Source organism: Podarcis muralis, chromosome 10 (genome assembly GCF_964188315.1).
Source record: "Podarcis muralis chromosome 10, rPodMur119.hap1.1, whole genome shotgun sequence".
Lineage (NCBI taxonomy): Eukaryota > Metazoa > Chordata > Lepidosauria > Squamata > Lacertidae > Podarcis > Podarcis muralis.
In genome coordinates, this window is record NC_135664.1 from 61,403,002 (window position 1) to 61,415,154 (window position 12,153).

The window sequence follows — 12,153 nt, forward strand, 5'->3', positions numbered from 1 at the left end:
CGGGAACATCACCGCCACCTTAAATCACTCCTACGTTGCACTTTCATTGTTCCCTCCCCACAAACAATTATAATATATATATATATATATATATATATATATATATATATATATATATATATATATATATGCAACAGCACCATTGAAGCGAGAGGCTGGGGAAAGTGTTCTAACTTATTTGTGAGTGGCAGGGGGGAAAGACAGGCAGCAGCCCCACAGCTGGGAGAACCAATTCAGAAGAAAGAATCTGGCAACTGCCAAGACGACAAAAGGTTTCATTCTGCCTCTCTTTAGCGCTGCCCCCTCCTTCCCCCAACTTGTCATGATCGTCTAAATTTCTGAGAGCTAGTTGGGGGCCTAAGAGCTTCCCTGTAACCCTTCTTAGAGAGCTGGGAGGCTGGACAAGGGCCAATACCTCTCCCCCCCCTCCTCCCCAAGATGTAGAGAAAGAGGATATTTTCTTCCTAAAGTCCCTTACCGATATACCCTTTTAAATACACAATATTTCCTCCACCACCCCTTTTCCTATCCTCTCTTTCCCTCTCCCCCTCCAACCTCACCTCTCTCCCAATTCAATGTGGTGCTGCTGGAAGCCAATTTTTATTCTCTCAGCCCCCACCTCCTTTCTTCCAATGCAGCTGTAAGACTCAGAGAGATACTGACATTTTTCCACTCTTATCAGTTTAATTACAGTTACCATGGCAGCAAAGTGCTAGTCGTTGGCAAAGGCCAACAAGAGATTTGCAAGAGTGAGCTCAATTTTGATGCAGTTCACATGCAAAATAAAAAAAATAAAAAAGCCACGACAGAGGAAACACTCTCTTTAACAACAAAGAAGCCCCCCCCCCCCTTACAATGTTAGCTACAAGCCAGGCGCCTCTAATTTCTCTGCCCACCCCTGCAAAGCCACAAGAAGGATGGCGTGTGGGCTGGCTTTTGTTATGTTGTTTTGTTTTACAGGGAAAGGGGGACTTGGAGGGTGGGAAGGAGAAAGTGTTTCGCAGCTTTCTGCGGTCGCTTCACCTAAAGTAAAATAAATAAGTAACTGGCTTAAAAATAAAATATAAAAGCCTTCGCCTACCCAACCAAGCGGCAGCGCGCATTTCATAACACAAGCTGAAGTCAGGGGGGAAAGGCATTACCCCCCTCCATGCCCCAAAATCTCCTCCTCCTCCTCTCCAAAACATCCAGACTGAAAATGCACGTCTGCTCAACGCTCGTCAAGGTAAGGGAGGAGAGATAATATCTATTTAAGAAAAGAGCAACGAAACAATCGATGGCAACCTTACCGAAACTTTTCTCCTTTTTCTGCATGAGTTGATTTAAGGACTCTCGGGTAGCTCCTTCGCATTGAGCAAAGCAAGAAGCGGCAAGTGTGTTTGTGTGTGTGTGTGTGTGTCCGTGTCCCTCCCCGTAGTTTGGGTCAAGTGGAAGAGGTTTGCCTTGAAAGCGAAGAGAGAACAGGGCTATTGTGCAGAGCACTTTGGAAAGGGGTTGGAGGGATGGCGGGTGGGGGAAGCGACTGCTGGAAAAAAGCGACACCACTACCAACACACACGGCAGGCACTTGCAAGCGGGCGAGATTATGCACACGCACACACATCTATCTTTGCAATGGTGGTGGCGATCTACAAAGAGCCACATGCGTCCCTAACTCTATCCGCCCCCGCGGTCTTCTTTTTAAGCTCGGCGGTAACAAATGGATTTGATTAAACCGTCACATGCAGCGTTTGCACAAGCCTGTCTCGGGCTCTAAGGCAGAGAAGGGGTGGCCGGGCAGGGGGGGGGGGAGAGACCGAGAGGAGAAATTGCACCATCACAAGAAAAAGAGTGCTAGATATCACAATTGCCCATCGGATCGGTCCCGTCCCCCCCCCCTCTTTCCTCATTTTCGGCCAAGGCTGCACCTAGTAGAGAAAACCCATGCGCAAAAGGTGGCCTTTCTCCCACTAAAAATTGCAGGGCGCTTAGGGTTAAAAGACAGGGGACCCCCCCGCCCTCCCTTCAAGCTTCATTAGAAATAAAACCGAGGGGGGTAAGGAAGAAAAGAAAAGGGATCCGATTCTTAGGAGGAGGAGGAAGGGGAGAGATGAAGTCGGTTCTCACCATCGCGTTTCACGCTCGCGCCGTTTGGCAACCAGGAGCGCGCCAGCCGGATTTGGCGACGCGGTTTAAGGGAAAGGGCGAGCGGGCGTTTGCTCCCGTTTCATTGTTTAACTTCGCCTGCGCTTCTTGCTCGCCAGCCCTCCAATCGCGCCGCTCTTTCGCCTCCTGCAGCCCCCGATCTCGCATCTCTCTCTCGTCATCATAAAAATAAGGAAAACCTCCCCTGATTTAAACACACAGGCACACACACGCACACGCCGCGGGAAAAAGAGCGAGGAGCCCCAAGTTGCGGAGCAGAGAGGAGACGGGAAAGAGTCGAGGAGGAGGAGGAGCAGGATCCCGACTGTATGAGGGAGGGGGGAAAGAACAGGACCCCCCCCCCCAAAAAAAAAATCTGCCCCCGGGGCCAAGCTGGCGTGGACACCGCTGCCTCAACTTACCTTCTCAATTAAAAGCAAGGCAAGGTGAGTTCAAGAAACCCCGGCGCTGCTCTGGATGGAGCTGGTTCTTTCCTTTGGGGAAGGTCAGAAAGGAGCATTGTTTGCAGACAGGAAAGAAAAGTAATAAGGGAAAGGAGGACGGGAGGGTTGGATAGCAAGGACGCGATTGCCTGTCTCTGGGTTTTATTAGTATTGGTATTATTAATAATAATCATGAAGTCCTCACGGAGCCGCCAAGTTAATTGGGTTGGCCTCGGCAGAGCTACAGGTGTCCTCCTACCTAGAAAGAGAGATTTGGAAAGGCATCGGTGGATCTCCGGAGTCCAGGGCTGATTTCCTCCGCCACCACCTCCTAACCAACCCCCCACCCCCGTTCAAAAGGCAACTTACCTAAAGCAGCGTGCTTGGAGCCGAGCTGTAGGAAGTCAGAGGCTGTATCAACTGCAGGACGCAATCCCTTAACCAGCCAGACATAATACAGCAAAGGGGAAAAGGTCACTCTTGTTATTAGGGAGACAGCCAAGCGCCGCTTGCGCGCTTGCAAAAGCGAGAGAGAGAGAGAGAGCGTGTGAACGTGCGAGCTCGAAGCTGCGGCTCGTGGCCGGTTTCAGGCTATTTACCGCGACTCTCTCATATGTGCCCCCTCCTATCTTTCTCGTCCCCCCTCCTCCCCCTTTCTCTCCTCCCTCCCTCTCCTCTCTCTCTCTCTCTCTCTCTCTCTCTCTCCAACGCGCTCCCCCCCACCTCGATCTGCGGCTCTGCAACAACCTCCCTCTCGCAAAGTGCAAAGCAGCCGGGAGACAGATTGGGCTTTGTCGCTAATTTCCCAGGGTGAAAATTTACAAGCCTGCGAGTTCAAGTCAGCGGGAGGGGGGAAGGTGGAATGGAAAAGAAAAGCATATGCATATGCTAGACATGAGCAGCGGGGACAGCGGCAGCCGGCGAGCGACCCACCGGCTCACGCGCAAAGTGACCTCTGGCGCGGAGAGAGCAACTCCGCGCTGCCCAACCGAAGCGCAGCTTTAACCTGAGAAGAAGCCTCTGGTTTGAATTTGCTTCCCAGTAAGCATTCATAGGATCCGGCTGCAGGGCTCTAACCCTCCCCATACCCCCTCCCCATCGCGCTGGCTGGTTTCCTTCTGTCCTAAGTGGGTGAGCAAAACGTCTCGACTCACCCAGTTTTAAACACCATTTCTGCAACGTCTGCAGACCTCAGCACCCATGCATGGTCACACACACTGCTTTCTTACTCTCGAGAAAAAGTGAGATTGTGGCCGGAGAGGAGTAGTGGTGGGAAGCAAGGGGGGGGGGGCGGATTAGAGTGGCGCTTTCAGGACCGTTATGTGAGAAGAAAGTCTTCCTTTTCGTGCGCAACAAAACTTTTGCGCGCTAACTGAGGAACTGCCAATAGCGCGCTTTTACGGAAGTGCGGACAAAGGACCGCACTTTGACCTCCAGTTTCCTCTGCATTTTGACACTTGCACAAACAGTAGATCCCACTGCACGTGGTTTGAAAGCCTGTATTGGGCCGAGCTAAAGGATCCTTTCAATTTATCTTTTTTTCCTTTGGGGGGGGGAGAGAAAGGGGTGTGACAGAGATGCGTTCTACCATCCCTCTCCATGCTCCATCGAACCAAAGCAAAGGCACTTTACCTGGGAGTCAGTCCCGATGAACTCAGCGGGACTTACTCCTGAGTAAGCATGTATAGGAAGGCTCTTGCCCCAGACTGCTGCCCTGAGCAAAGGCGCATCACAGAGGCACTGGAGACAATAGAGGTGTTTAAATGACAAATTGCAATAAGATGTTGATTCTTTACCCCCACCCTCAAAAACATAGGATATTAAATATTTGTCAGCCCTGCTGCCGTGCCTTAATATCTTGCCTTTTTCAGGCTTGAGCCTATTTATTGTGTAAATAGCCACCACCCTCTCAGATCCCCCGGCATCTTCTATTTTTTAAGAGTCAACCCACAGCTGGTAGAGAAGAGGGGAGAGGGGGGTAAAAACCGATTAAGAATTTGTGAATGCAGTTTGCAGACTTCAAAGTGTTCCTCTGTTGTCTGCCATTAGGAGCCTCACACTAAGATTGTCACAAAGCCTTTTTTTTTAAAAGATGTCAGCTTAGAATTCCCAATCCTCTAAAAAAAATAAAAATGAATGACACCCATTATTAGAGAGGGTGCTTTCAAGACCCCCAAGAAAAGCTTTTAAGGCCTTGGAGAGATTTGACATCCTTCCTTCACCCTCTTCTCTCTCCCCCTCCCGATAATCCAGCAATTCTGATCAGAATAATAATAATAATTAAAGCCAAAGCAGAGGTGCAATGTGTCTTCTCTTGAAGGCGCACATTTAACTCCTGGGTTTTCTGCCCCCCCCCCCCGCGCCTCTGCCTAGGACAGTTCTTCATTTAATTTAGCAAGCTGGCACTCATGCTCAAGCGCTGCGAAACCCAAAGTGCACTCTGATCCAGGAGTGCGCGCGCGTGGATGTGTGTGTGTGTGCGCGCGCGCCCAAAAGCAGCACCCCCCCCCCCCGACACGCTTCCTGTTGATCCGATTTGCACAAGTGACGAGGGAGAGGCGGTAGCCGAGACCTGACACCCGGTTCCCTTTCAGGCAAGAGGGCGAGTTTTCATCCCAGCCTGGAACCCTCCAGACCGCCTCTGTTTGCGCGCTGCATCTACAAACAGCCCGCCTGTCCCTCTCCGAAGTGACCCAGCAAAGTGTGTGCGCGCGTTCTCTCTCTCTCTCTCTCTCTCTCTCTCTCTCTCTCTCTCTCTCTCAGCCAAGGCATTCAAGAGGAGGGGGAGGAGAGAGAGAGAGAGAGAGACGGAGAGGTTATGTGTGAAGAAAGGGAGAAATAAAATCAGAACAAATGGTACAGCTAATGAGGACAATTAAATTAATTATGTTAAAGGAGATGAAATTCTCTCTCGCGCTCTTTTCTCTCCCCTCTGCCCGTTCCTCCTCCTCTCCTCTCTCTCTCTCTCTCTCTCTCTCTCTCTCTCTCTCTCTCTCTCTCTCTCCAACCCCCCCCCCCCCCGCCATGATCTGTTACCCCTCGCTGGCAACGGCGCCTCCGTAATTCATGGCAACTGATTAGTGCATCTATGCAAATCTTTGTTTAAATCATTCAACTAATTAAATGATGGGATTATTCCTCTGCCTACGGTGACATCATGCGCAGTAATTAGTACTCTATTTGGACTGTGGCAATAAGATACCCGGTGTCAACACCATCCTGCAATAGACATTAAGCACTTTGTCACTTTTGGCGCTGTGTGTGCGCGTGTGCGCGCGTGTAACAAACAGCTCCGCATCTAATTGCAATCGTTCCCTGTTTCTCCCCCCTCCCACTCCACCAATCAAGGGATCTTTTTAAAATAAAGAGAGAGAAGGGGGGGGGGGAGTTGGTGAGTAATATGCCAAACCACATGTGTAAAGGAATAAAATAGAATAGTTAACATTCAGCTCCACGCCATTCATTTCCCCCTAAAATGTAATGATAATTAGATGGGTCATAAAATGCTCTTCTTTTCATTATGACTGATGAAATGCATTAAAGCTGACAGGGTATTACCTGACAGTAATTAGGTTTTGTCATGAATTAAATTATTTGAAAGCAGGCTCTTTCCCCAATCATGCAATTTACAGCAAGAAAATTATATATATATATATATATATATATATATATGCGCGCTATAGCAAAATAAAAAGAAGGGAATGAAGGAGAGTAGAGGCTATAGCAAAAGAAGAAGGGAGTAAGAGGAGGAAAAGCAGTTTCTCCCTCTTTCTTCAGAATCATATGAATTATTCACACACAAGCAAGGGGTGGGTGGGGAGAAGGAAGAGGGGAGAAAAGTGAAGACGAAGTGGTTTATTACTTTAAAAAGCACTTTGCACAGATGTGATCGGTAGTGTTGTGTCGGAGATGAAAAACCAAAGTACCCAAGGTGTGTGTGTGAGGGGGGGGCGGGGGCGAGAAGAGGAAGCAGAGATGCAGGCGAGAGAAAAGTCATCTAGTTGAAGAAGAGAGGCACGCCGACTCTGGGGCGAGGAGGACCAGAAACCCTCCTCAGCTCCGCTGCTTTCGGGCTCTCCCCTCCGCTTCCAGCTCTGCCGTTTCCAAATACCTCAAACCGGGATCGCCACAGAAACAGGATTTGTCGGTATTGTTTACTTCCTCACGTTCTTAAAGACTCAAACCCAGACGGACAAAAAACACATTCCTTTCGGTTCCCTCCCTCCGTCCAGTGTAGTTACAGATGGAGGCCGGACACACAGTGAAACATCACAATCTTTATTTTTCTTCCCCCTAAAATGTTTCAAAACCATCACCAACAACTAGGGTCCTTTTTCTTTTACCCTCCTCGCTGGAGGATCTCTCCACGCATCTTCCTTTTTTCCACTTTCCTTTTTTTAAAAAAATGCACGTACAATTTTGCAAGGTGGTGTTATTTAAAAAGGATGTTAAGATTTTCTTTTTAAAGAGAGAGAGAGAAAGACTTACCTTTGTGCAAGAGAAGCCTTCTGCAGGAAAAAACAATAACGTAAAATAATTCTTCCAAGTTTCACAGCTTGGACACTTTTGTCCTTTTAAAAAAAAAAGTCACCTGCCAATTCTTGAAATGAAAATTTCCCCCTCCCCTATGATCAGTAATATTTTTGTACAGTCCCAGAGAGAGATGCCCGTTGTGATGTACACCTCTTATTGTGGAGCAAAAAGACAATGAACATGCAAGGAGGGAGAAAATAAGATACCAAATCCTGGTGTGGTTTTTTCCCCTCTTTAAGAAAAAAAAAAATAGATGCACGCACCCCCTCAGTTCAAGTGCAAAAAACTATACTTGATCACCGCATCTCCCCTTCTTCTCCCCCACTTGAGTTCCAGTAGCATCAAATCGGAGCAAAATCCCAGATTTTTCCGCTTTGCTGCTGCCTGCTTTCTTTCTTTCCTCCCCCCCTTTCCTTACTTTCTTCCCCAGCTGAGCGCAAGACCTGAACGGGCCAGCTCTCCTCCTTCAGTATTTAAACACCTCCACCAGGTCCCTAGTTAGCAGCTCTCTTTGGCTCATCCAAGAAGCTGACAAGTACGGTTAGAGGAGGCTGTACATGTTGCTCTAATGGACCTCATTAAGTTCTACTTACAGATGTTCTCTTAACATAATTGATCTGCGGTGAGTTGAGAGGACTGCAGCTTATTCCCTAGCCCCCAATTATGGTTGGGTAATTAGATCCCCAACCTCCAATTTTTCACATTCACCCTTCTAACATCCCAAAATATCAAAGTATCTCTTTCTCACCAAAGCTCCCTTCCCTCCCCTTACCGGACTCCACTCCACTCACTGTATTGACAGTTAGATCTACGCTAACCTTTGTAGTGACGCCAGTTTTAATGGTGCATTCAGTCCATTGACAGAACTCTGGATTTTTCCCCCTCCTCCCTCCCTTCCTTCGCTCTCCTTTCCTCCTCCTCCTCCTCCTCCTCCTCTTCTCCTTCTTCTTCCCCCCTTTTTTTAACCCTCAGAAACAAAAGGGTAAAAGAAAAAAAAAATATCTAGCTTGTATAGTTTGTACTTTTGATAAAAGGATTCGCTGATGGGCTTTGGCAGTAGAGGGTCTTTTCTAATGTCTTTTTATCTGAATTAATTCCTCAGATGAAAACTTTAAGGAACAATGAAGAAGAGAGGTATTGCTCTGAACCGGTGAGAAGGGTGGGGGGGGAGGGAAAAATTACACAGCACACCTGGGACAGATGAAGCCAAACTAGTGCTTTTATAATGCCAATCAGCGGGGCTGTTATCATCCCTCTAATTAGGAAAGCAGCCTAAAACAGAGAGCACTTGGGGAAATGGTAATGTTATGGTTTTGCACTTAAAAGGGGAGACATTTCCTACACTGTAAGAATCCAGGATTGGGGCTGACAAGTCCTTTAATTAATGGGCAGGATTCCCCGTGTGTGCACGTTGGGAGTGCATGTTTCAATTCATAAAAGTGGACAAAGGGGGATATTTGGGGAGAAAGGGGGGGGCGGCGAGCAACTGTGTCTGTGTGTGTGTGTGTGTAAAGCATAGGGGGGGAGGGGGGAAGAGTCCATTAGTTTTGAAGGAGAACAGAGTTCACAAGCTACCTTTATTTTAACCCCCAAAGGATTACACACAGAGCTGCAGTGAGCTGTTTGCCAACGGATTTGAAAGCTAGAGTGGGGGGGGGGGGGAGAAAAAGCCCAAGGCCATCAGGCAAACAAAAAGTTTGGGAGAGAGAGCACATTTGGAATCTGAGAAGGCTGCCTCCTCCTCGCTTCTGATCTCTCACTTTCCTTTTGGAAGCTGCCTTTGCTTTCTACGGAAACTGGGCCCAAGCTAGCCCGGTAGAGGGGGCTCATGGAACCAAATCTGTGGCAGGCAACTTCTGCGACGGGTTGCTGAAATGCTCCATTTTCTTTCCAAGTGATGGGCTAATCTGTGGCAGTTTCACACAAGACGGGTGGCTGTGTGCCGTGGAGACTGGTTGTCTGAACAGACTGTCGTGAGCAAAAATATATCGCAAGTTGGCAGCGCCATCACAGCCTGCCTGGAATTGGACTGAGCCAAGGCACAGAACAAATTGCACCTTCTCCCTTGTGCATTGTGATTCGGGCAGCTTTAGAGATGTGGGTAAAGCAAGCTGGACCAAAATGGGGAAACGTCTGCTACATGCAGGCAAGTCTAGTGAACTGGCCTTCACACAACCCGTTTGGTCTTTGATTTCAGACCCCCACTGCCCCAGTGCTGTTTGAACTGGCTGTTTGACTGCGCATGTCTTGCACCTCCAGTCTGATCCTGAGCATTTGGTGTGCAGCAGGGAGTCAGCTGCAGGTGGCAGGCTTTGGAGTACCAGTGAAGGGCAGCCAATTGCCAATTATTTAGCTTATTATTACAATGCCCCCCCCCCCCTAAAATCACCATGGCAACTCGCTTTGGATTGCCTGGCTCAAGCGCCAACATTTCATGGTCCTTTTCTGATCAAAGGAAGCTGTCTTCTACCAAGTCAGAACATGGGTCCATCTACCTTGATATTGTATATTGTATATTGTATACACTGACTAGCAACAGCTCTCCAGGGTTTTAGGCATGGGAGCATTCCAAGTCATCTGTGGAGATGCTAGGGATTGAACGTGTGACCTTCTACATGCAAAGCAGATGCTCTACCGCTGCACTATAGTCCTTTCCTAAATACAACCCTTTGAGGTTGCAAGGGCAGGCTGATAGTCTTGGAACCAACCAAGGTGTTGAATAAACCAAAAAACACACAGCCCGTATCCATAGAATTGTTGAACTGTAGAGTTGGAAGAGACCCCAAGGGTTGAGTCCAACCCACTGCAATGCAAGAATCTAAACTAAAGTATTCCTGACAGATGGCCATCTAATCTCTGCTTAAAAACCTCAAATGAAGGAAAGTCTGCAACCTCCCTAGGGAGTCTGTTCCACTGTCAAACAGCTCTTACTGTCAAAAAGTTCTTCCTGATGTTTAGTCAGTCTCATGCAATTTGAAGGAATTTATTTGTGCCTTACTCTCCAGAGCAGGAGAAAACAAGCTTGCTCCATCTTATATCTGATAGCCCTTCAGATATTTGAAGATGGCTATCATATCTCTGTTTCCTCTTTTCCAGACTAAACAGAGCCAACTCCCTCAACTGTTCCTCATAAGGTTTGGTTTCCATACCCTTGATCCTATTGGCTGCCCTCCTCTGCACACATTCCAGTTTGTCAATATCCTTCTTAAATTATGGACTGGACACAGTATTCCAGGTGTGGCCTGGCCAAGGCAGAATAGAGCAGTGCTATTACTTCCCTTATGGGACGCAGGTGGCGCTGTGGGTTAAAGCCTCAGCACCTAGGACTTGCCGATCGAAAGGTCGGCGGTTCGAATCCCTGCGGCGGGGTGCGCTCCTGTCGTTCGGTCCCAGCGCCTGCCAACCTAGCAGTTCGAAAGCACCTTCGGGTGCAAGTAGATAAATAGGGACCGCTTACTAGCGGGAAGGTAAACGGTGTTCCGTGTGCTGCGCTGGCTTGCCAGAGCAGCGATGTCACGCTGGCCACGTGACCCGGAAGTGTCTGCGGACAGCACTGGCTCCCGGCCTATAGAGTGAGATGAGCGCACAACCCTAGAGTCTGGCAAGACTGGCCCGTACGGGCAGGGGTACCTTTACCTTTACCTTATTACTTCCCTTGATTGGAACACTATACTTCTGCTGATGAAGCCTAGAATAGCATTAGCTGTTTTTGCTGCTGCATCACATTGTTGACTCTTGTTAAGCTTGTGATCTACTAAGTCCCCTAGATCCTTTTCACATGTACTGCTAGTAAGCCAAATGTCCCCATCCTATATTTGTGTATCTGATTCTTCCTTCCTAAGTGCAGAACCATATTTGAAGTTGGCTACCATATCTCCCCTCAGTGTCCTCTTCTCCAGGCTAAACATACCCAGCTCCTTCAACCGTTCCTCATCAGGCTTGTTTTCCAGACCCTGGATCATCTTACTGTAGTTGCCCTCCTCTGCACATGTTCCAGCTTGTCAACATCCTTCTTAAATTGTGGCACTCAGAACTGGACACAGCATTCCAGGTGTGGTCTGACCATTCTCAGAGGCTTAAGCCACCTCTAATTCTGCATCTTTCATTAGATATATGGTACCTTCTGCATTGAACTTTGTACTGGAACATCACCATACAAATGTACTTGTTTGGCCAACAGCATTTAACCCTTAGAACATAGAATGCTGCCTTATTCCAGACTGTTTGCTCATCTAGTCCAGTAATTGTCTGCTATTCCTACTGGCAGAACCTCTTCAGGGCATTTCTCATCACATGTTACACAGGAATACAAGTCAGACGCCACTTGTCTAGCTAGCTCAGTGTTGGCTACAATGGCCAGCAATGGCTCTCATTGGTTCCAGACAGTCCCAGCCCAAAGTGGAGGTGCTGGGCACTTGAACCTGGGACCTTCCGCATGCAAGGCAGATGTCCTACCACTGAGCTGTGGTCCTTCCTGAAATATGCCCACTGAGTTCAACCAGCTTGATTCCCAAGTAAATGTATTTAGGATTGGAAACCTGAATTCTCTTCCCCCACCCCCACAATATACTTCACTATTGGTGGTGGGGGGGATCAGTCCTCTGGACTCTCAAGCAACCGCTATCCAGGATTGTAAACTAAGTTGATGGGGAAAGCTCAAAGGGGCCAGGTGGAGAACTGCAAACTTCTTTTCTGGGAGGGCTCCTGCCCCCAGCGCACAGTTATCAGATATAACTTTCCCCATCATGCTAGGAGGTGCCTTCTCTACTCTGTCTCTGCCTTTCACTTCCTGATCTCTCTGCTCCGCACAATCGCATCTTATTTATTTATTGCATTTATTAGTCGCCCTGTGACAAAAAATTCTCAGGGCGACGAACAACATGAAAATAATTCAACACTACAAAAAAAAAATGCAATAAAAACACCGATCATATAACAGCACGGAATACAACACAGCCACAAATAACAGACCAGAGATTCAAACAAATTCAGCCAAAGTCATAACATCAAAAAAATGAATACCACAAAAAAATCACAAAGGGATAGTTTTATT

The 12,153-nt window shown here is 47.9% G+C and overlaps 1 protein-coding gene and 1 long non-coding RNA gene across 12 annotated transcripts in view; one reads left to right on the forward strand and one right to left on the reverse strand.

Moving 5' to 3' along the window:
* Nucleotides 1–7,868, reverse strand: part of LMO3 (LIM domain only 3) — a 96,044-nt gene extending 88,176 nt beyond the window's left edge. Inside the window, exons 1-2 of one of the 5 annotated variants that reach the window (XM_028745573.2) lie at nt 2,937–3,016; nt 2,547–2,618 (exon numbers count right to left, since the gene is read on the reverse strand). Coding sequence is in view for 1 of the 5 variants with exons in the window: in XM_028745569.2 (XP_028601402.2) it covers nt 1,290–1,314 (25 nt within the window). In the remaining 4 variants the exon portion in view is untranslated. Of the gene's footprint in view, nt 1–1,289; nt 1,443–2,106; nt 2,214–2,546; nt 2,619–2,936; nt 3,153–7,055 lie in introns of those variants that run through there. The other 4 variants (XM_028745572.2, XM_028745574.2, XM_028745571.2 and 1 more) reach the window with 4 other exon arrangements.
* The window catches only part of LOC144329012 (uncharacterized), an 87,434-nt gene continuing 76,227 nt past the window's right edge, over nt 947–12,153 (forward strand). For 5 of the 7 annotated variants that reach the window (XR_013394430.1, XR_013394434.1, XR_013394432.1 and 2 more), the window contains exon 1: nt 2,456–2,570. This is a non-coding gene — a long non-coding RNA (uncharacterized LOC144329012). Of the gene's footprint in view, nt 1,226–2,455; nt 2,571–12,153 lie in introns of those variants that run through there. The other 2 variants (XR_013394429.1, XR_013394438.1) reach the window with 2 other exon arrangements.